At 37.2% G+C, this 23,326-nt stretch overlaps 1 protein-coding gene across 1 annotated transcript in view; it reads right to left on the bottom strand.

Moving 5' to 3' along the window:
• Window positions 1-23,326, bottom strand: part of COL4A5 (collagen type IV alpha 5 chain) — a 273,551-nt gene that overhangs the window by 155,287 nt on the left and 94,938 nt on the right. Inside the window, exon 2 of the mRNA XM_032757441.2 lies at window positions 3,103-3,162. Within this exon, the coding sequence (XP_032613332.1) occupies window positions 3,103-3,162 (60 nt within the window). The remainder of the gene's footprint in view (window positions 1-3,102; window positions 3,163-23,326) is intronic.

Genomic DNA, 23,326 nt, shown 5'->3' with positions numbered 1-23,326 from the left:
TATAAATCATGCTGCTATAAAGACACATGCACACGTATGTTTATTGCGGCACTATTCACAATAGCAAAGAGTTGGAACCAACCCAAATGTCCAACAACGATAGACTGGATTAAGAAAATGTGGCACATATACACCATGGAATACTATGCAGCCATAAAAAATGATGAGTTCATGTCCTTTATAGGGACATGGATGAAACTGGAAACCATCGTTCTCAGCAAACTATCACAAGGACAAAAAACCAAACACCGCATGTTCTCACTCATAGGTGGGAATTGAACAATGAGAACACATGGACACAGGAAGGGGAACATCACACTCCAGGGACTGTTGTGGGGTGGGGGGAGGGAGGAGGGATAGCACTGGGAGATATACCTAGTGTAAATGACTAGTTAATGGGTGCAGCACACCAACATGGCACATGGATACATATGTAACAAACCTGCACGTTGTGTACATGTACCCTAGAACTTAAAGTATAATAATAAAAAAGTAATAATTAAAATACAGTTTCCATTACTCTGTTGTGATTCCTTATTTGGTCAGGCATCATGAGGTGATTTTCCTTTTCTATTTTCTCCTTTAAATCATCGTCTACAAATTCCAACATCTGTGTTAGTTCAGGGTTGGTTTTCATTGATTGGTCTTTTTCTTGACTGTAGATCGCTTTTACTTGGTAAGTTTTTTTTTTTTTTCCGAGGCGGAGTCTTGCCCTGTCGCCCAGGCTGGAGTGCAGTGGCGCCATCTCGGCTCACTGCAAGCTCCGCCTCCCGGGTTCACGCCATTCTCCTGCCTCAGCCTCTCCGAGTAGCTGGGACTACAGGCGCCCGCCACCACTCCTGGCTAATTTTTTTGTATTTTTAGTAGAGACGGGGTTTCACTGTGGTCTCGATCTCCTGACCTCGTGATCCACCCGCCTCGGCCTCCTAAAGTGCTGGGATTACAAGTGTGAGCCATGGCGCCCGGCCATACTTGGTAAGTTTTAGTTGCATACTGGACATTGTAGGTAATATGGAGAGATTCTGGATTCTCTTAACTTCCTCTGAAGAGTATTGATTAAACTTCTCTTTTAAGAAATAGTATAGTTAACTCAGCTGAACTTGAACTTAAAACTCCATTCTCCTTTCAATGGACAACAGTTAAATCTATGCTCAGTTATTGCAGACTTCCAGCTGTTCCTTTTTGCTGGGTTGTATGAACCTTCCTCTATAGCTATAAACTTCAGGATTCAAGCAAGAATTTGGATGGAATCTATAAGCAATTTTCTGAGCTCTTTCCAATGTGTTTCCCTACATTCCAGTATATCCCCCTTCACTTTTCAGCCATTCTGCCATCCTCAGCTCTGTCTGCTGACTCAAGCCAGTAAGACCATGGGTTTTTGTCTGGGTTTTAGCCTTCCTTTGTCATGCAGACTAAGGGCTGTACTCAGGGGAAAAGCCATATAAATGCAAATATGCCCAGTGTACTTCCTTTCTTTCAAGGGCAGAGTCCTCTCCTCTTTTTCCTTTGGTTATTTTCTTGTACTATCAAATAGCTGTTATATTTTGTCCAGAGTATTCCATTCTTATCTTAAGAAAAGTTAATCCGATAAACATCACTCTACTATTATATGAAGTTAATCCCTCTTGGTATTTTCACCACTACAGAAATCACCCTTACTGTGAAACTACTCCCATCAAACTAATGTTACTCAAATAAGTGTTCTGCAGAAGACTATCCAATTAATATTAATAGCTGCTCTGTTGGGGGAAAGTCTATAACATGGTCAAATGGGGCTTGGAAATGTAGCATTACAAAACAAACAAATAGATTTCTTTGCTCCAGAACTTTTAAGAATGTCTAATATGCTAACGTACCTTCTATGCCTCTAAGTAGATTATGCCCTAGACACACTGTCCTAAACTGCTTCATATATAATTAGCAGCATTCACTTATTTATTCAAAAATATTGAGCCCCAAAGAGTGGAGACAAGAGTATGATCCCATCTCCTAGTATAACTCTCTTTAGGCTATAATTCGCTATCCTTTTTTTATTTGATAATATTAATGTCATTCACTGACAGTGCTTAGGCTTATGCTATATAATCTTCACCAATACTTTGTAATCATAGTATCTGTACAATAGGAGATGCTGCTGTGGAAAAAGTAACATAGAAATAAACATTCAGCTGGGCATGGTGGCTCATGCCTGGAATCCCCTGCAGAGGTGAGCAGATCACTGGAGGCCAGGAGTTCGAGACCAGCCTAGACAACACGGCGAAACCCCATCTCTACTAAAAATACAAAAATAAGCCAGGCATGGTGGTGCATGCCTGCAATCCCAGCTACTTGGGAGGCTGACGCACGAGAACTGCTTGAACCCATGAGGCGGAGGTTGCAGTGAGCCTTGATTGTGACACTGCACTCCAGCCTGGGTGACAGAGCAAGACGTATCTCAAAAAAAAAAAAAAAAAAAAAGACATTCATCTATTATTAACCTGCATAGACTAGACAAAAATACATGAAATTGTCTGGTATCTGGCAGAGATTAGTAGCTTGATAAATGTTTAGTTTCCTTCTTAAGTGTTTTTCCCCTGTCTTTGCCTATTAAGTAAGTCAGTGCCTTCAACAAGACCAATCAGAGTTTGGCAGATTATAGCTCTCAGGCCAAATGCAGATATTAAAGGACCCCAACACTTACCCAAAAGTAGCCATTGGGCTAGGGTTTCTGCACTATAGTCCCTTCTGTGGTCGCCAGAAATATGTTACAGGAAAGGGGTCCTGATCCAGACCCCAAGAGGCTCATGTTCTATGATCCAAGAGCTAAGAATACTTTTTAGTCACTTTCAAAGGTCTATTTATATAAATAAGTTAAGAATATGTGACAGAAACTGATGTGTCCCATAAATCCTAAAATGTTTGCTATATGGCCTTTTACAGAAAATCTTTGCTGACCCTAAAATATAATCTAATCCTTATAAACTCTCTAAAATAAGCAGTACAATAGGATTCATTTCACTTACTTAAGTACTGAGATAGAAGCTCTGTTTTTTAAAAAAAAAATTATTAAAAAATTAGTTTCCTGGCTTTACTAAATTTTCAAATGCCAATCTAAGATCTCACCTTTTCCCCTTTTATGCCACTGCAGTCACACTTTGATCCTGGAGAACACCCATAGCAAGCCTATAAGGAAAAGAAAGAGGGAAAAAAATCATTAAATATGAACCCAAAAATCAGACTCTGACTTACAGCTCAACTGAAATCAACAATCCAAAGTTGTAAGATAAATACCAGAAAAATATCTGAAAAGATATATGAAATTGCAAATAACAGTTACGTCTCAGGAAGCTTTCACCTTTTATTATACGCACTTCTGTCTGAACTTTTCAAAATGAGCAAACATAATTTTTATAATTTTAAAGTGAAAAACATCATTTTACAAGACATTAAAAATGAGACATCTCTCAATAAAGGCTAAAGATCGAAAGCTACACCATCTTCTACTTACAACAACAAAAACCCATGTACATATATTCACATATGCAGTACAGACATACGTCTCAAAGTTAATTATTCTTACATTAACAGCCACTTGGGGTTATCACTACCCTTTACCTCTTCATTAATGCATGAGTGTTGACAGTATGCACAATCTAAAATATGTTAAAAATGGAAAAGAAATTCATACAACTTCCCTGTAATATGATTTGCCACATGTCCAAACTCTCAGGAACTCTCCTTTTTTTCTTCTAACATTGCTTGTAAAAAATTACCTCTCATTCTGTATTAGCAATGACCTTGGCAACTAGACAACAATGCCTACCACTTCAAGTCACTTGTTTCTCTCCATTCATGAGCAATGATGGAGCATAAAATATATAACACTATCTTTTACCACCTTCCTTTCTTTTCTTTGCTCCTACTCCTTCATTGCTAATAATAGCTCAGTCTCTAACAGCTTTACCATAAATGCTGCTCCCACAGTCTAGATGTTCTACACAGGCATTGAATCATATTAGGAATTGAGGTCCTCAAGCCAGAAAAATATCCTCCTCTAAAATAGAAAACCTATAGAGGAAAAGAATACAGTATGTGACTTCTGCCATTCAGTACTATACTTTACTCTTAGAAAATGAACTGCTTAGAAAAACAAGTTAGTTTAATATACACGGTTAGCTCAGTGTTTATTTACAAGGAGGGGGCATTCTTTTCATCAGATAGATATCAGACTGAGTTACTGAAACCTTCATGTGACATAAATACCAAATAATGCCGAACAACCTTGAGGGCCTTTGATATAAAATACCTTAGCCTGCTGCTCAACATTCCATGATTTCCTTTACTGTAGTCACTACCAAAGTACGCTCCTCAGCCCTTTTGAAAGTACTGACCTTATCCTTCTGATCAGAACTCCTAACTAACTCAGCTGCAACTAGAAGTCACTTTCATGCTGAAACCTCTTCCTGATTATAAGAGCAAACTACAATGTCTTGATGTTGGAGTAATCTCTCACTCACACTACAAGAGGCTGCTCCAGTGAAAGCTATGCTCCTGACACTTCAAACAGAAAGTCTGTTATGCCACTATTATTTATTATTCATAGATGTTTGGGGGTTATATACTGATTTTAGTATTTTACGCTAACTACACTACAGATTAAATAGGCTTATTCAGACTTACTCATATCAAACATGAATTGAATATTACCAGAGGCCAGAAAAATTGTTAGGCACTACACTTCTAAGATGAGTAACACACAGCTCCCTCCAACATATGTAACTAATTCAAGAAATACTTATTGATCACCTGTTATGTGACAGCCACTATGTTATGTTAGGTGCAGGTAGAAGTACAAAGTATATCATTGCTCTCTAATGGGAAGGATGAACCCATCTACAAAAAATTGTATTACAATGTGCAGGAAACAGAGGTTAATTAAAAATATATAATATTTTTGTACAAACATAAGTTTTAAGTTCCAGACTATGGATTTTATAAAATTTAGAAGATACCATTTCACAAGAAGATACTGATTCACAAGACAGTAACTGTCAACAGTCGTAGTCCCTGAATTAAACTGTGCATATTGTCAACACTCATGCATTAATGGAGAGGTACAGAGTAGTGATAACCCCGAATGGCTGTTAATGTAAGAATAATTAACATCTGACATTGAAATGCATATCTGAACTTTATATGTGAATATATGTGCATGGGTTTTTGTTGTTGCGACTAGAAGACAGTGTAGCTTTCCATCTTCAGCCTTTATTGAGAGATCTTCTTCTTTTAAATACAAATTAAGCTCCTAAAAATAATGCAAAGCAATAGCCTGACAGGATTTCATTGATATGAACAAGTTTTTATGTGACCTGTCTTTTTAATTGCATTTTGACTTCTCAGTATCCAACAATAGCCCCTAACTCCTAATATAATTTATAAACAAGCAAAGCCTTAAATACTCTCGCATGTCATTTTACAAGTAATTTTGTATAATTTTTTACAATTTTCTATTAACATATAGCTTTACTTTAGAGAGAACACGGATTAAAACAGTTGTGAATTATAGATAAATGTGTTTAAATTCAATTTAAAATTTTAATTTATATTCTATTTATTTCACCTAGGTTATAAGAATGACTGGTACTCATAGGTTAAAACAGGCAATTGTAATACGCACACCAACCACTAGATGCCACTTTCTATACAGTTATAACAGTGGCGCCCACAAGGAGATAGCCCCAGTTTGACATTTGGTTAATGGAACAATTTGTTTTTTTACCAACATCTATTAATATTGATTAGGTGTCTAATAAACACAAGCACAATAATAGTTCTATGAGTTGTACAAAAGTAGATGTAGGTGCTGCCTTTAAGGAACTTCCAATCTAGGTTTTTTGTTTTTTTAAGTAACTAGGTATTTTATTTTTTAAGTAACTAGGTATTTTCAGGGCATATGAAAAGAACATCAAAATACAATGGAATAATGATACAGCGGTATATCATAAGTTTACTTCAGAAGCTGAATCATTTGACCATGGACAAATCATTTCCATACTCTTGGGCTGTTTTCTCATTTGTAAAATGGCATACATAGACAATATGATCTCCTTAGGTAGCTTCCAGATTTCACTCTCTGTGATTCTGCAGGATTTGCCAGGTAAAAATGAGTGGTATAGTCAATAATTGCTATCAAAGTTAAGAAAAACAGTTCTCTTGAGCCTGAAAGTATTGACAAAGGCTCTGTGGAGAAAGTGAATACCTGGACTTGGAAGGATAGACAGAAAGCTACCTAGAGGAAAAATTGCCATGCTAAGCATGATTAAAATATAAAATCGATTGGGGCGAAGAAGTAAGATGAGCATTAAGTACCTCAGTCTAAAAGGCTAAGTTCGTATGAAAAAAACTAATTCTTCAAAATCACTGAAGATGAAAGAAGCAAGAAAATGATGAAACTACAGTAATATTTTAAATTTTTATTGTGGGAGAAAGTAATAAATGAGTAAGGAAAGTTTTGTATTATCACACAGTAAAACACATCACAACACTACAATAATTAAAATAGTATGGTATCCAGTTAACAAAAATAGGAAGGCCAGAAACAGATCTACACACGCACGCACGTGCGTGCACACACACACACACAACTACTATATGATAAAAGTTGACATGTCAAATAGATGTGAAAATGAATTTTTCAACATATGGTGCTAGAATAAATATAAAAAATAATAAATTTAGATCTCATGCTGCTACAATTAAAACACCAGGTATTAGACTTAAAAGTACAAATAAAAACAAATTCTGCATGAATTAGGGCCACCTAAAGAACCTCACAAAAATTCACATACCAGCAACCCATCCTAGATTCTTCCAGTAAGCCTGAAGTTGAATAGCAGAATCTGAAATTGTAATAAACATCTCTAAGTAATTTTGATGCAGTTGTTCCAAGGAGACACATACTACAAAATAATGGCAGAGAGAAATAAGAAATATTCCAGTAATGTGGCTAGTTAGGTATCCAGACTGAAATGCTTACTTAAAAAAAAAAAGCTTGGAAAAAAGTAAAAACTTCCTAAAAGCATCAAAGGGAAGCACAATAGGATTTATCAAATCAAAATCTAGGGAAAACCAAAAAATGAACTGACCAATGAAACTACTTTTTCCCAGAGGACATTTGCCAAACTTGGATAATTTTCGGGTTTTGTTTTATAATTTCTTTTACTGTAAGGGTGTACCTCACAATCCCACACCCAGGGAGGTGGAAGAAAAGCTCTCTTGGTGCTTAGCAGAGAAGTACAGGAAAAAAAACCCTTAAAAAACTCACCACAAACTGGCCAGATTTGCAATCCAAATTAGCATTACCTGAGTGGACTCTGACTGCATTGACCTTCTAGAGGCTAGGCAAAAATACATACAAACTCTACATAGAAAAAAACATGCCTTCATAGTAAAATTCAAATAATTCTAATGCATCATTTTTTTAAAGGAAGATGAGATTTCCTAATTAAAAACCATTAAGCATACAAGAAAAAAAACCATAAGCAAAAACCAAAAGAAACATATGACAACAGAAAGTACTCACTAAATATTTCAGACAGTGGAATTATCAGATAAAAAAATATATAGTAACTATCTTTACAATTATAAAAGTATTTTTCTAACTTAAAAATAATAAAGGGAGCCAGCAATTGTATAAAAATGACATAGCTTAATTGAAATAAAATATAAATTCTAGAAGTAAAAGCTATAGTAATTGAAATTTAAAACTCAATGGATGGGCTTCACAACAGACTAGATAGAGCTGAAGAGAGACAGAATAAAGTTAAAAGACTTAGTAAAGCTAAAAAGAAATTATATATAATGTGGTATAGAGATAAAACATGGAAACTGTGAAATAATCATTAAGAGACATGGAAGAAAGAGTGAGGAAGAATAACATAAAGGAAATTGGGATTCTAGAAGAGGTGAGAGAGGGAATAAAGACAATACTAAAGAGACAATGGCTAAGATTTCTCAAGAAAAATCTACAGATATTTGTGATTCAAGAAACCAAACAGATCCAATGGCATAAAAATAAAACCTGAAACTAGGTGCAGCAGAACATAACTGCATAACGTAAAAGTAAAGGAAAGGCCTTAAAAGCATCAAAAAAGACAAGACAGACCGCCTTCAAGAGAGTGAAAATTAATTTACAGATTAGTTCTCAGAAGCAATAATCAAAGCCAGAAGACCACGGAATGACATCTTTAATATGCTAAAAACCCAGTTCTCTTCATCCTCCCTCTCCCTGCCACTTAGCCTTCCCAGTCTTTGTTCTCTGTCTTTCCACTCTCTACCTCCATATGGTCAATTTTTTAGCTCCCACATACAAGTAAGAACATGCAATATTTGTCTATCTGTGGCTGGCTTATTTCACTTAAGAGAATGACATCGAGTTCCATCCATGTTGCTGCAAATGACATGATTTCACTAGTTTTTATGGCTAAGTAGTATTCCATTATGTATATGTACCACATTTTCTTTATCCATTCACCTGTTGATAAACACTTAGGTTAATTGCATATCTTTGTGATTATGAATACTGCTGCAGTAAACAGGCAAGTGTAGGTATTTCTTTGATATATTGATTTCTTTACCTTTGGATAGATACCCAGTAGTGGAATTACTGGGTTGTATGGTGATTCTATGTTTAGTTTTTTTTCTTTCTTTCTTTCTCTCTCTCTCTCTTTCTCTTTCTCTCTTTCTTTCTTTTAAATCTCCATACAGTTTTCTGGTGGCTGTACTAGATTATGTTCACAACAGCATATAAGAGTTCCCTTATTTTTTTATCCTTGCCAACATCTGTTGTTTTCTGTCTTTTTATTAATAGCCATTTTGACTGGGATAAGATGATATCTCATTGTGGTTTTCATCTGCATTTCTCTGATGATTAGCGATGTTGAGCATTTTACATATACCATTTGTATGTCTTTTTTTTTTGAGAAATGTCTATTCAGGTCCTTTGCTTACTTTAAACGGGATTAATTGGAGTTTTGTTTTGTTTGCTTGTTTGTTTCCTGTTGAGTTGCTTGAGTTCCTTTTGTATTCTCAATATTAGTCCCCTGTCAGATAAATACTTTGCAAAAATTGTCTCCCATTCAACAAGTTGTTTATTCCCTCTGTTGATTATTTCGTTTTTTGTTCAGAAGCTTTTTATTTAATATAGCCCATTTGTCTATTTTTGTTTTTGTTGCCTGTGCTTTTGAGGTCTTAGTCAAATTCTTTGCCTAGACCAATGTCCAGGAGAGTTTTCCCCTGGAATTCCTTCTAGTAGTTTTATATTTTCAGGTCTTATATTTACATAAAATTTTAGCTTGTTGAATTGCTTAAGTTCTTGTAGATTCTGGATATTAGACCTTTGTTGGATGCACAGTTCACGAATATTTTCTCCCATTCTGTAGGTTGTCTGTTTACTCTTGATAGTTTCTTTTCCTGTGCAAAAGAAGATTTAAGTCTTTAATTCATCCTGAGTTAATTTTTGTGTATGGTGAGAAATACGGGTCCAGTTTCATTCTTCTACATGTGGCTATCCAATTTTTCCAGCACCATTTAATGAAGAGAATTACCTTTCCCCAGTGTAAGTTCTTGTCAGCTTTGCTGAAGATCAATTGGCTATGAAGATGTGGCTTTATTTCTGGGTTCTCTATTCTGTTCCATTGGTCTATGTTTTCATAACAATATAATGCAGTTTGGGTTACTACGGCCTTGTAATATATTTTGAAGTCAGGTAATGTGATGCCTCCAGCTTTGTTTTTAGGTCAGGGTTGCACTGGCTATTCAGGCTCTTTTTTGATTTCATATACATTTTAGGATTTTTTTTTCTAATTCTGTGAAAAAATGGCATTGGCATTTTGATAGCGATTATGTTGAATGTATAGATTCCTTTGGGCAATATGATCACTTTAACAATATTAATTCTTCTGATCCGTGAGTATAAAATATTTTTACATTTGTTTGTATCATCTGCATTTCTTTCAACAGCGTTTTGTAGGTTTCCTTGTAGAATCTATCATCCTTGGTTAAATTTATTCCTATGTATTTTACTTATTTTACCTAATGTAATTGGAATTGCTTTCTTTATTTCTTTCCTGGTTAGATCATTATTGGTGTATAGAAAGGCTACTGATTTTTGTACATTGATTTTGTATCCTGAAACTTCACTGAATTCATTCTTTAAGCTTCTCTAGATAGATATATCAGTAATGAGGGGCAATTTGAGGGCTTCTTTTCCCATTTGGATGCCATTTTTTATTTTTCATTTGCTTGATTGCTCTTACTAGGACCTCCAGTACTATGTTGAATAAGAGTGGTGAAAGTCAGCATCCTTGTCTTGTTCCAGTTTTCAGAGGAAAAGATTTCAGCTTTTCTTCATTTAATATGATGTTTGCAGTGGATTTGAAGTATATGGCCTTTATTATGTTAAGGTATGTTCCTTATATGTCTAGTTTATTGAGAGTTTCAATCACGAATGGATGTTAAATTTTATCAAATGCCTTTTCTGCATCTATTGAGATGATCATATTGTTTTGTCCTTCATTCCGTTGATGTAATGTATCACATTTATTGATTTGCAAAGGTTGTGCCTTCCTTGCCATAAATCCCAATGGACCATGTGTATTATATTTTTGAGGTACTGTTGAATTTGATTTGCTAGTATTTTTTAAATTGTTTTTCAATCAATCTTCACCAGGGATATTTGCCAGCAGTTTTCTTTTTTGGTTGAGTCCTTGTCTGATTTTCATATCAGGGTGATGCTGGCCTCGAGGAATGAATTAGGGAGAATTTCCTACCCTTGAATTTTCTGGAATAGCTTCAGGAGGATCGGTATTATTTCTGTCTTGTATGATTGTTAGAATTTGGCTGTGTATCCATCTGGTCCTGGGCTTTTCTTCGTAGGGAGAATTTTTATTACTGATTCAATCTCGCTACTCATTACTGGTCTGTTCAGGTTTTCTATTTCTTCCTGATTTAATCTTGGTAAGTAGTATGTTTCCAGGAATGTATCCATTTCTTCTAGGATTTCCAGTGTGTCAGTGTATAGTTGTCCATAATAATCTCTGATGATCATGTGTATTTTTGTGATATCAATTGTAATGTCTTTTTTTCATTTCTGATTTTATTTGGGTCTTTTCTTGGTTAGACTAGCTAGCAATTTACAAATTTTGTGTATCTTTTCAAAGAAGCAGTTTTACATTTTGTTGATCCCTTATGTTTGCTTTTGTAGTCTCTGTTTAGTTCTGCTCTGATCTTTGCTATTTTTTTTTTCTTCTGCTAACTTTCGATTTGGTTTGTTCTTGCTTTTCTAGTTCCTTGAGGTGCATTGCTAGATTGTTAAATTTTTATTTTTCTATCTTTTTAATGTAGGCATTTATTGCTATAAACTTCTCTCATAGCACTATTTTTGCTGAATATGTATGTTGTGTTTACATTTTCACTTCAATAAATTTTTAAATTTCCATCATAATTTCTTCATTGACCCAGTGGTCACTCAGGAGCATGTTATTTAATTTCCATGTATTATCAGAGTTTCCAATCTTCCTCTTTGTATTGATTTCTAGTTTTATTCCAAAGTGGTCTGAAAAGAAAACTGATATTATTTCAATTTTTAAAATTTGTTGAGACTTATATTGTGGCCTAACACATGATCTATCCTGGAGAATGGTCCATGTATAACTGCAGGATGTATATCCTGCAGTTGTTGGGTAGGATGTTTTGTAAATGTCTGTCAGGTTTATTGGGTCTGAAGCCCTATTTATATCCAATGTTTCTTTGTTGATTTTCTGTCTAGATGATGTGTCTAAATGCTGAGAATGGAGTGTTAAAACCCCCACTTTGATTGTATTGTCATCTATTTCTCTCTTTAGAATATTTGCTTTATGAACCTGGATGCTACAGTATGGGGTGCATATATATTTGGAGTTGTTGTATCTTCTTCCTGGATTGTTCCATTTATCATTATATAATGACCTTCTCTGCCTTTTTTTTTTAATGTTCTTGACTTAAACTCTCTTTTATCTGATATAGATATAGCTATTCCTGCTTACTACTATTTCCCATTTGTATGGAATATCTTTTTCCATCCCTTTACTTTCAGTCTATATGTGTCTTTACTGTTAGGGTGAGTTTCGTATACGTAGCATATAGTTGCATCATGTTTTTTTAAAAATTCTTTCAGCCATTTAATATATTTTAAGTGGAAAATATAATCCATTTACATTCAAGGTTATTATTAATATGTGAAGCTCTGTTTCTGTAATTTTGTTAATGGTTTTCTGGTTGTTTTATATATTATTTGTTTATCTCTTTTTCTCTTTTTAATTGTTTTCGAGGTTTGGTAGGTTGCTATAGTGTTACCACTTGAGTCCTTTCTTTTCCTTCTTTGATTGACCATTTTATCTGTGAGTTTTATAATTTCATGTTCTTTCATTATCTTAAATATTGTCCTTTTGCTTCCAGGTTTAGGACTCACTTGAGCATTTTTTGTAGAGTCAGTCTAGTCATAAAGAATTCCCTCAGCATTTGCTTGTCTGTGAAAGATTTTTTATTTCTTCTTCATTGATGAAGGATAATTTTGAGGGATGTAGTATTCTTGCCTGGCAATTTTTTTCTTTCAGCACTTTGAATATATTTATCCCCATTCTCTTCTGGCCTGTAAGGTTTCTGCTGAGCAATCCACTGTTAATTTGATAGAGTTTCATTTAGAAGTGACTAGACACTTTTACTGTTTTCAGGATTTGCTCTTTATATTTGGTTTTAGACATTCTGACTATAATGTGCCATGGAGAAGATTTCTTTGCATTATATCTACCTAGGGATCACTGAGCCTCCTGTGTCTGATTGTGTAAACCTCTCACTAGACTTGGGAAGTTTTCACCTATTCTTTAAATAGGTTTTCTAATCCTTTCTTTGTCTCTTCATCCTCGGGGCTAACAATAATTTTTAAGATTTGATCAATTTATGTTGTCCCAAATGACACAAAGCTTTGCTTATTCTTTTAAAAATTCTTCTTTATTTCTACCTGACTGGTTTATTTAAAAAGAACTGACTTCAAGTTTTGAGATTCTTTATTCCACCTAATCTATTTGATTCTTTTTAAAAATACTTATGTCTTTAGTAATATTGTTCATTCTTATCCTTAACTGTGTTTTGATTTATTTGTATTGTTTTTTGGAATTATCTTATATCTCACCCAGCTTCTTTAAAATCGATATTTTGAATTCTTTCTCTGGAATTCCAAAAGTGTCTTTTTGATTAAGATCTATTGTTGTAGAATTATTGTGTTCTTTTGCAAGTGTCATATTTCCTTGCTTTTTCATATTTCTTGTGTCCTTGTGTTGGTAACTGTGCATCTGGTGTAACAGTCATTTCTTCAGGGAAGGATATTTTTCTGAAGATGTATCTAAGATATTGGCTGTGTATAGTACTTTGACTTTGATTCTGTTCATAGTACTATAGTCTCTGTGTGATTTCTTTGGCTGTAAACAGCATTAGTGGTGTTTATGGTTTCCTTGGTGTGTTAGGGTATGGTTATTAGTGAAGGCTGTAGTGAAGTTGTGCTGAGGACTGTAACAACAGGTGAGCTAGTCTTAAGGCTGCAGTGGTGGCACCAGTGGGCTGAGCATGCACATCTTTGTGCCCTAGAGCATTTTACACTGGCACTGGTGTTGGTTGTTGTCAGTGGGCCTATTCTTAGGCCTCCAGGTGTCTTGCTTGGATGCTGATAATGCCAGCAGTGGACCAGGTGGGTGAGCAGGTTCTTCAGTCCCTGGGCAGCTGGCGTGGTGTGGGTGATGGCAGTAGCAGTGGACGGACAATTGTCTGGGTCCTGAGCAGTGTGCACTAATGTTGACAGTAGCTGCAATGGGCTGGGTAGGCCCGTGTCCAGGTCCATATGTGGTGCTTACAGGCAGGTGCCAGCTGAAGTGGTAGTGGTTGGGAGTTTAGGCCCAACCTCAGGCCCCCAGGAGGACTGGGGCCCACAGTGGTGGATTGGGTTAGATAATCCCCAGGACCTCAGGCTATGTGTTCTCTCTCAGAGCAGAAGCTCGGCTCTGCAGCTTGTGCTCAGGACCCCAATGGTGAGTGCAAGCACCAGCTCTGTTAGGTGGGGTAGGGGTAATATTCAGTATCCAGGTGGAGTATTCAGGTGAGGGGTGGTAGCAGCCATGCTGAGACTCTGCCACTGGAAAGAGTGGGGCTGTCCTTGGTGGCCTCAGCTTGGGCTGGTGGGTAGGCGACATGCATTTCTTTCATACTGTGGCATTTAAAATATAGAATTAAAAGAAATACACATTGGTAATACGATGTAAGTGAGATAGGGTGAAAGAAGTTAAAGGATTCTTAAGGTCTTTGTAACTGTGTAGAAAACTGGTAAGGATATTGATTACTTTGGACTTTGATACATATACAACCTAGAAATTGTCATTTCTAGGGTAAACCTTTAAAAAAGATAAATAGAGTATTAATCCCAAAGTAATTGAGGGGCACAATACTTAATACATCCAAAAGAAGATGAAAGAGAGGCAGACAGAGAAAGTGATACCTTAAAATGCAAGACAAATAAAACAAATATATCAGTAATTACATTAAGTGTAATTAAGTGTAAATCAACACAACGTGGGACAAATTTGGAATAAGGTACATTATAAAAAACAACTAGCACGGACTCTTCAAAAAGTCAATGCCAGCTGGGTGCGGTGACTCATTCCTGTAATCCCAGCAATTTGGGAGGCCAAGGTGGGAGGACCACTTGAGCCTGGGAGTTCATATCCAGCCTGGGACACAAGATGAGACCCTTATCTCTACAAAACAAAAATTAAACATTAACCAGGCATGGTGACATGCACCTGTAGTCTTAGCTACTCGGGAGACTGAGGAGGGAGGATCACTTGAGCCTATGAGATTAAGGCTGCAGTGAGCCATGACTGTTCCACTGCACTCCAGTATGTGCAACAGAGCAAGACCCTGTCAAAAAAAAGAAGAAAGGAAAGGAAAGGAAAAGAAAAGAAAAGAAGAAGGAGGAGGAGGAGGAAGAAAGAAAGGAAGAGAGGAAAGAACGAAAGAATGAAAGAAAGAAAGGAGGGAGGGAGGGAGGAAAAGAGGGAGGGAGGGAAGGAAGAAAGGGAGAGTGAGAGAAAGAAAGAAAGAAGAAAGAAAAAAGACAGAAAGAAGAAAGAAAAAAGAAAGAAGAAAGAAAGAAAAAGAAAGGAAGAAAGAAAGAAAGAAAGAGGAAAAGGAAAGGGAAAAAGTCAATGCCATGCCATGGGAGAGATGACTTTGTGAATAGCAGTGTGAGGACCTCTGCGGACCATCTCCCTAGCGAAACAATGATATGTGGTGAAATTTATGTTTTAAAAAACTCAAGTATCTGGATATTGCCCTAAGAACATACAGCCAATGAAGAAACATTCAACAATATGTTAAATCTTGATATATACAACAGGTATCTATGGCATTATGACCTGCTCCTTCCTTCTCTGCCTCCCTTGCTCAGCTTCACAAAAGCTTCACCCAAGGTAGGTGCATCCATAAACCAGGGCTCCTTCTCCTCCCAGCTCCCAGTTAAGCACTACAGTATCTCACAGGAAGGAACAGGTCATCAGCATTTCTGATCTCCCCCTACCCTGTGTTTCCTGTTATAGAAGCTCTGTTCCAAGTGAGAGTAGCTGACAGTTCTTAGGTTCTTGTCGTCCACACAGCCCTAACTCATAAGGCAAAAGCTCTACTCCAGCCAGGCATGGCAGCCCAGGAGTATTTGATCTGATTGCCCTCACTCTAACTTGCTCATAGAACACAAGATGATGCTGAAGGAGGCAAGCCAGGAAGATCAAAGGCTATTCTTCCTGCTTAGTGCCCTGCTAATAAAGCAGGGGTGTTACTCCAAAAGAAGGGGAACACTGTTCCCGCTCCCAGCTCTGGAACAGTATCAGCAATTTTGCCTAGAGTAAGAGAAGACAGTAAGAATAGAGAACTCTACAAATCTTAAGTAAACTCCAATAGGTTATAATTTACATGGTAAGCAACCATTAAGAAAAACAAACAAAAAATACATTAAATAAAATCTTTAAAGAAACTGCAATATTAAACTAGAAAATATTCACTTAATAAAAAAAAGAAGGCAGTAGAGGAGGAACAGAAGAACAACAACAAAAAACCATGAGATACATAGAAAACAAAAAGTGAAATTATGGACAAAAAACCAACTATATCAATAATAACATTGAATGTGCATGGATTAAACAAGCCAAACAAAAGTCAGAGATTGTCAGACTTCATAAAAAAATCAAGATCCAATGGCAGCTACAGAACACATTAGATTAAAACATACAAAAAGGTTGAAACTACAAGGATTGAAAAATACAATCATGCTAATAGCAACCTTAAGGAAGCTAGAGTAGAGGTACTAATAACAGACAAAATATATTCTAAAACAAAAAAATTCTAGAGATAGAGAGAGGCATTTTATAATGATAAAAGGGTCAATTCTACAGGAAGCCATGTCAATTATAAACACAGATACATCTAACAACAGAACACCAAGATACATGAAACAAAAACTGGCTGAATCGAAGTAAGAAATAGACAATTCAAAAATAGTTGAGGACTTCAATACTCCACTTTTAATAATGAGTGGAACAGTGAGAGACCCAAGATCAACAAGGAAATAGACGACTTGGACAACACTATAAACCAACTGCATCTAAGACACGTCTATTCAACACTCTGCCCAATAACAGTAGAATATACCTTTTTCTCAAGAATGCACAGAACATTCTCCAGGATAGATCATATGTTAGGACACAAAACAAACATCAATAAACTTAAAAGTATTGCAATCACACAAAGCATGTTTTCCAACCACAATGGAATAAAATTAGAAATCAATAACAGAAATAAACAGGATATTAACAAGTATACAGAAAAGAAATAATTCACTTTTAATTAACTTACAGGTCAAAGAATAAATGACAAGGTTTATTAGAAATATTTTGAGGTGAGTGAAAATAAAACCACGAAATACTAAAACATATGGGACTGGTTTAAAGCAATGATTAGAGATAAATTTGTAGCAGTAACTGCCTATATTAAAAAAGATGCCAAATCATAAACTAACATTTCAATGTAAAACATTAGAAAAAGAGAGCGAAGTAACCCTAAAGTAGAAAGAAGGAAATAATAAAGATTTGAGCTGAAATTAATGAAATGAACAAAAAAAAAATGTATAGGGAAAATCAACAAGATCAAAAGCTGGTTCTCAGAAAAGCTCAAAAAAATTGTCAAACCACCAAGAAAAGAGAAGACTCAAATTAAAATCAGAAATAAAAGAGAGGACATTACTATCAAGATCAGAATAACAGGGAACTTCCTCAACTTGATAAGGGCATCTACAAAAAACCCACAGCTAACACTATACTTAATGGTGAAAGACTGAATCATTTCCCTATAAGACCAGGAACAAGACAAGAATGTCCACTCTGTCATTTCTTTTCCACATAATCCTAGAGGTTCTATGTCAGGCAATTAAACAAGGAAATTAACAATCCATATGCAATTTTTTTCATTTTTAAATTTTTGTGGGTACGTAGTAGGTTTATGTATTTATGGGGTATATGCAATGTTTTGATACAGGCATGCAATGTGAAATAATCACATCACAAACCATCCATATCAAAAAGAAGGAAGTAAAGCCCTATCTCTTTGCATAAGACACAGTCTTGCATACAGAAAATCCTATTAGAGCAAATAAATGAATTTAGCAAGGTCACATGGTACAAGATCAATATATAAAAATCAATTGTATTCCTACAGACTAGCATGAAGTTAAGTGAAAAAATCCATTTACAACTGCATGAAAAGGATAAAATTCTTAGGAATAAACTTAAGAAATGAAAAATTTTTACTCTGAAAAACTACAAATCATTGTTGACAGAATTTAGAGAAAACCTGACTAAATAAAAAATTATCCCATGTTCATGGATCAGAAGACTTAATATTGCTAGGATGATAATGCTCCCCACATTTTTCTGCACCTTCAAGGCAATCCTTATAAAAATTCCAACCGCCATCTTTGCAGAAATGGAAAAGCTGATCAAAAAACTGACATGAAATTCATAGGGAATTGCAAGGAACTCCAAAGGCCAAAATAATATTTAAAGAACAAAGCTGAAGGATTTACACTTCCCAATTTCAAAATTTGCTACAAACCTACAGTAATCAAACCAGTGTGGTACTGGCAAAAGGACAGATGTGTAGATCAATGGGACAGAACTGAGATTACAAAAATAAACCCATACATCTATGGTGAATTGATTTTTGACAAAGGTGCCAAGGACATTCACAGAGGGAAGGAATAGTATTACAATAAACACTGCTGGAACAACTGGATACCTATATGCAAATGAATAAACTTGGACCTCTTCCACACACTATACATAGAAATTAACTTAAAACAGATCAAAGATTAAACACAAGAACTAAAACTATAAAACTCTTAGAAGAAAACACAGAGCTAAATATTCTTGGGCCGGGCAGGGTGGCTCATGCCTGTAAACCCAGCACTTTGGAAGGCCAAGGCAGGCAGGTCACCTGAGGTCAGGAGTTCAAGACCAGCCTGGCCAACATGGTGAAACCCCAACTCTACTAAAAATACAAAAATTAATTGGGCATGGTGGCACATGTGCCTGTAATTCCAGCTACTCAGGAGGCTGAGGCAGGAGAATCACTTGAACCCAGGAGGCAGAGGTTGCAGTGAGCCGAGATTGCGCCAGTGAACTCCAGCATGGGTGACAGAGCAAGACTCTGTTTCAAAAAAAAAAAAAAAAAGGAGGGAGCCAAGGTGGCCAAATAGGAACAGCTCCAGTCTACAGCTCCCAGCGTGAGCAACACAGAAGACGGGTGATTTATGCATTTCCATCTGAGGTACCGGGTTCATCTCACTAGGGGGTGCCAGACAGTGGGCACAGGACAGTGGGTGCAGCGAGCCAAAGCAGGGCAAGGCAGTGCCTCACTTGGGAAGCCTAAGGGGTCAGGGAGTTCCCTCTCCTAGTCAAAGAAAGGGGTGACAGACGGCACCTGGAAAATCAGGTCACTCCCATCCTAATACTGCGCTTCTCCGATGGGCTTAAAAAATGGCACACCAGGAGATCATACCCTGCAACTAGCTCGGAGGGTCCTACACCCATGGAGTCTCGCTGATTGCTAGCACAGCGGTATGAGATCAAACTGCAAGGCAGCAGCAAGGCTGGGGGAGGGCCGCCTTCCATTGCCCAGGCTTGATTAGGTAAACAAAGCAGCTGGGAAGCTCCAACTGGGTGAAGCCCACTACAGCTCAAGGAGGCCTGTCTGCCTCTCTAGGCTCCACCTCTGGGGGCAGGGCACAGACAAACAAAAAGACAGCAGTAACCTCTGCAGACTTAAATGTCCCTATCTGACAGCTTTGAAGAGAGTAGTGGTTCTCCCAGCACGCAGCTAGAGATCTGAGAAAGGGCAGACTGCCTCCTCAAGTGGGTCCCTGACCCCCAAGCAGCCTAACTGGGAGGCACACCCCAGTAGGGGCAGACTGACACCTCACACAGCCGGGTACTCCTCTGAGACAAAACTTCCAGAGGAACAATCAGGCAGCAGCATTTGCGAGTCACCAATATCCGCTGTTCTACAGCCACCACTGCTCTACAGCCACCGCTGCTGATACCCAGGCAAACAGGGTCTGGAGTGGACCTCTAGCAAACTCCAACAGACCTGCAGCTGAGGGTCCTGTCTGTTAGAAGGAAAACTAACAAATAGAAAGGACATCCACACCAGAAACCCATCTGTACACCACCATCATCAAAGACCAAAAGTAGATAAAACCACAAAGATGAGGAAAAAACAGAGCAGAAAAACTGGAAATTCTAAAAAGCAGAGCGCCTCTGCTCCTCCAAAGGAACGCAGTTCCTCACCAGCAATGGAACAAAGTTGGACGGAGAATGACTTTGACGGGTTGAGAGAAGAAGGCTTCAGATGATCAAACTACTCCGAGCTACAGGAGGAAATTCAAACCAATGCCAAAGAAGTTAAAAACTTTGAAAAAAATTTAGACGAATGTATAAGTAGAATAACCAATACAGAGAAGGGCTTAAAGGAGCTGATGGAGCTGAAAGCCAAGGCTTGAGAACCACATGAAGAATGTAGAAGCCTGAGGAGCCAATGCGATCAACTGGAAGAAAGGGTATCAGTGATGGAAGATGAAATGAATGAAATGAAGTGAGAAGGGAAGTTTAGAGAAAAAAGAATAAAAAGAAACGAACAAAGCCTCCAAGAAATGTGGGACTATGTGAAAAGACCAAATCTACATCTGATTGGTGCTCCTGAAAGTGACGGGGAGAATGGAACCAAGTTGGAAAACACTCTGCAGGATATTATCCAGGAGAACTTCCCCAATCTAGCAAGGCAGGCCAACATTCAGATTCAGGAAATACAGAGAATGCCAAAAAGATACTCCTTGAGAAGAGCAACTCCAAGACACGTAATTGTCAGATTCACCGAAGTTGAAATGAAGGAAAAAATGTTAAGAGCAGCCAGAGAGAAAGGTTGGGTTACCCACAAAGGGAAGCCCATCAGAGTAACAGCATATCTCTTGGCAGAAACTCTACAAGCCAGAAGAGAGTGGGGGCCAATATTCAACATTCTTAAAGAAAAGAATTTTCAACCCAGAATTTCATATCCAGCCAAACTAAACTTCATAAGTGAAGGAGAAATAAAATACTTTACAGACAAGCAAATGCTGAGAGATTTTGTCACAACCAGGCCTGCCCTAAAAGAGCTCCTGAAGGAGCACTAAACATGGAAAGGAACAACTGGTAACAGCCACTGCAAAATCATGCCAAATTGTAAAGACCATTGAGGCTAGGAAGAAACTGCATCAACTAACGAGCAAAATAACCAGCTAACATCATACTGACAGGATCAAATTCTCACATAACAATATTAACTTTAAATGTAAATGGGCTACATGCTCCAATTAAAAGACCCAGACTGGCAAATTGGATAAAGAGTCAAGACCCATCAGTGTGCTGTATTCAGGAAACCCATCTCACGTGCAGAGACACACATAGACTCAAAATAAAAGGATGGAGGAAGATCTACCCAGCAAATGGAAAACAAAAAAAGGCAGGGGTTGCAATCCTAGTCTCTGATAAAATAGACTTTAAACCAACAAAGATCAAAAGAGACAAAGAAGGCCATTACATAACGGTAAAGGGATCAACTCAACAAGAAGATCTAACTATCCTAAATATATATGCACCCAAAACAGGAGCAGCCAGATTCATAAAGCAAGTTCTGAGTGACCTACAAAGAGACTTAGACTCCCACACAATAATAACGGGAGACTTTAACACCCCACTGTCAACATTAGACAGATCAACGAGACACAGAGTTAACAAGGATACCCAGGAATTGAACTCAACTCTGCAACAAGTGGACCTAATAGACATCTACAGAACTCTCCACCCCAAATCAACAGAATATACATTTTTTTCAGCACCACACCACACCTATTCCAAAATTGACCACACAGTTGGAAGTAAAGCACTCCTCAGCAAATGTAAAAGAACAGAAATTATAACAAACTGTCTCTCAGACCACAGTGCAATCAAACTAGAACTCAGGATTAAGAAACTCACTCAAAACTGCTCAAATACATGGAAACTGAACAACCTGCTCCTGAATGACTACTGGGTACATAACTAAATGAAGGCAGAAATAAAGATGTTCTTTGAAACCAACGAGAACAAAGACACAACATACCAGAATCTCTGGGACACATTCAAAGCAGTGCGTAGATGGAAATTTATAGCACTAAATGCCCACAAGAGAAAGCAGCAAAGATCCAAAATTGACACCCTAACATCACAATTAAAAGAACTGGAAAAGCAAGAGCAAACACATTCAAAAGCTAGCAGAAGGCAAGAAATAGCTAAGATCAGAGCAGAACTGAAGGAAATAGAGACACAAAAAAACCCTTCAAAAAATTAATGAATCCAGGAGCTCGTTTTTTGAAAAGATCAACAAAATTGATAGACTGCTAGCAAGACTAATAAAGAAGAAAAGAGAGAAGAATCAAATAGACACAATAAAAAATGATAAAGGGGATATCACCACCGATCCCACAGAAATACAAACTACCATCAGAGAATACTACAAACACCTCTACGCAAATAAACTAGAAAGTCTAAAAGAAATGGATAAATTCCTTGACACATACACCCTCCCAAGACTAAACCAGGAAGAAGGTGAATCTCTGAATAGACCAATATAACAGGCTCTGAAATTGTGGCAATAATCAATAGCTTACCAGCCAAAAAGAGTCCAGGACCAGATGGATTCACAGCCGAATTCTACCAGAGGTACAAGGAGGAACTGGTACCATTGCTTCTGAAACTATTCCAATCAATAGAAAAAGAGGGAATCCTCCCTAACTCATTTTATGAGGCCAGCATCATCCTGATACCAAAGCCGGGCAGAGACACAACAAAAAAAGAGAATTTTAGACGAATATCCTTGATGAACATTGATGCAGAAATCCTCAATAAAATACTGGCAAATCGAATGCAGCAGCACATCAAAAAGCTTATCCACCATGATCAAGTGGGCTTCATCTCTGGGATGCAAGGCTGGTTCAACATACACAAATCAATAAATGTAATCCAGCATATAAACAGAACCAAAGACAAAAACCACATGATTATCTCAATAGATGCAGAACAGGCCTTTGACAAATTTCAACAACCCTTCATGCTGAAAACTCTCAATAAATTAGGTACTGATGGGACGTATCTCAAAATAATAAGAGCTCTCTATGACAAACCCACAGCCAATATCATACTGAATGGGCAAAAACTGGAAGCATTCCCTTTGAAAATTGGCACAAGACAGGGATGCCCTCTCTCACCACTCCTATTCAACATAGTGTTGGAAGTTCTGGCCAGGGCAATCAGGCAGGAGAAGGAAATAAAGGATATTCAATTAGGAAAAGAGGAAGTCAAACTGTCCCTGTTTGCAGATGACACGATTGTATATCTAGAAAACCCCATTGTCTCAGCCCAAAATCTCCTTAAGCTGATAAGCAACTTCAGCAAAGTCTCAGGATACAAAATCAATGTACAAAAATCACAAGCATTCTTGTACACCAATCACAGACAAACAGAGAGCCAAATCATGAGTGAACTCCCATTCACAATTGCTTCAAAGAGAATAAAATACCTAGGAATCCAACTTACAATGGACGTGAAGGACCTCTTCAAGGAGAACTACGAACCACTGCTCAATG

Source organism: Hylobates moloch, unplaced genomic scaffold, assembly GCF_009828535.3.
Source record: "Hylobates moloch isolate HMO894 unplaced genomic scaffold, HMol_V3 SCAFFOLD_7, whole genome shotgun sequence".
NCBI classification, from domain to species: Eukaryota; Metazoa; Chordata; class Mammalia; order Primates; family Hylobatidae; genus Hylobates; species Hylobates moloch.
This window is presented reverse-complemented; position numbering and strand designations above follow the sequence as displayed.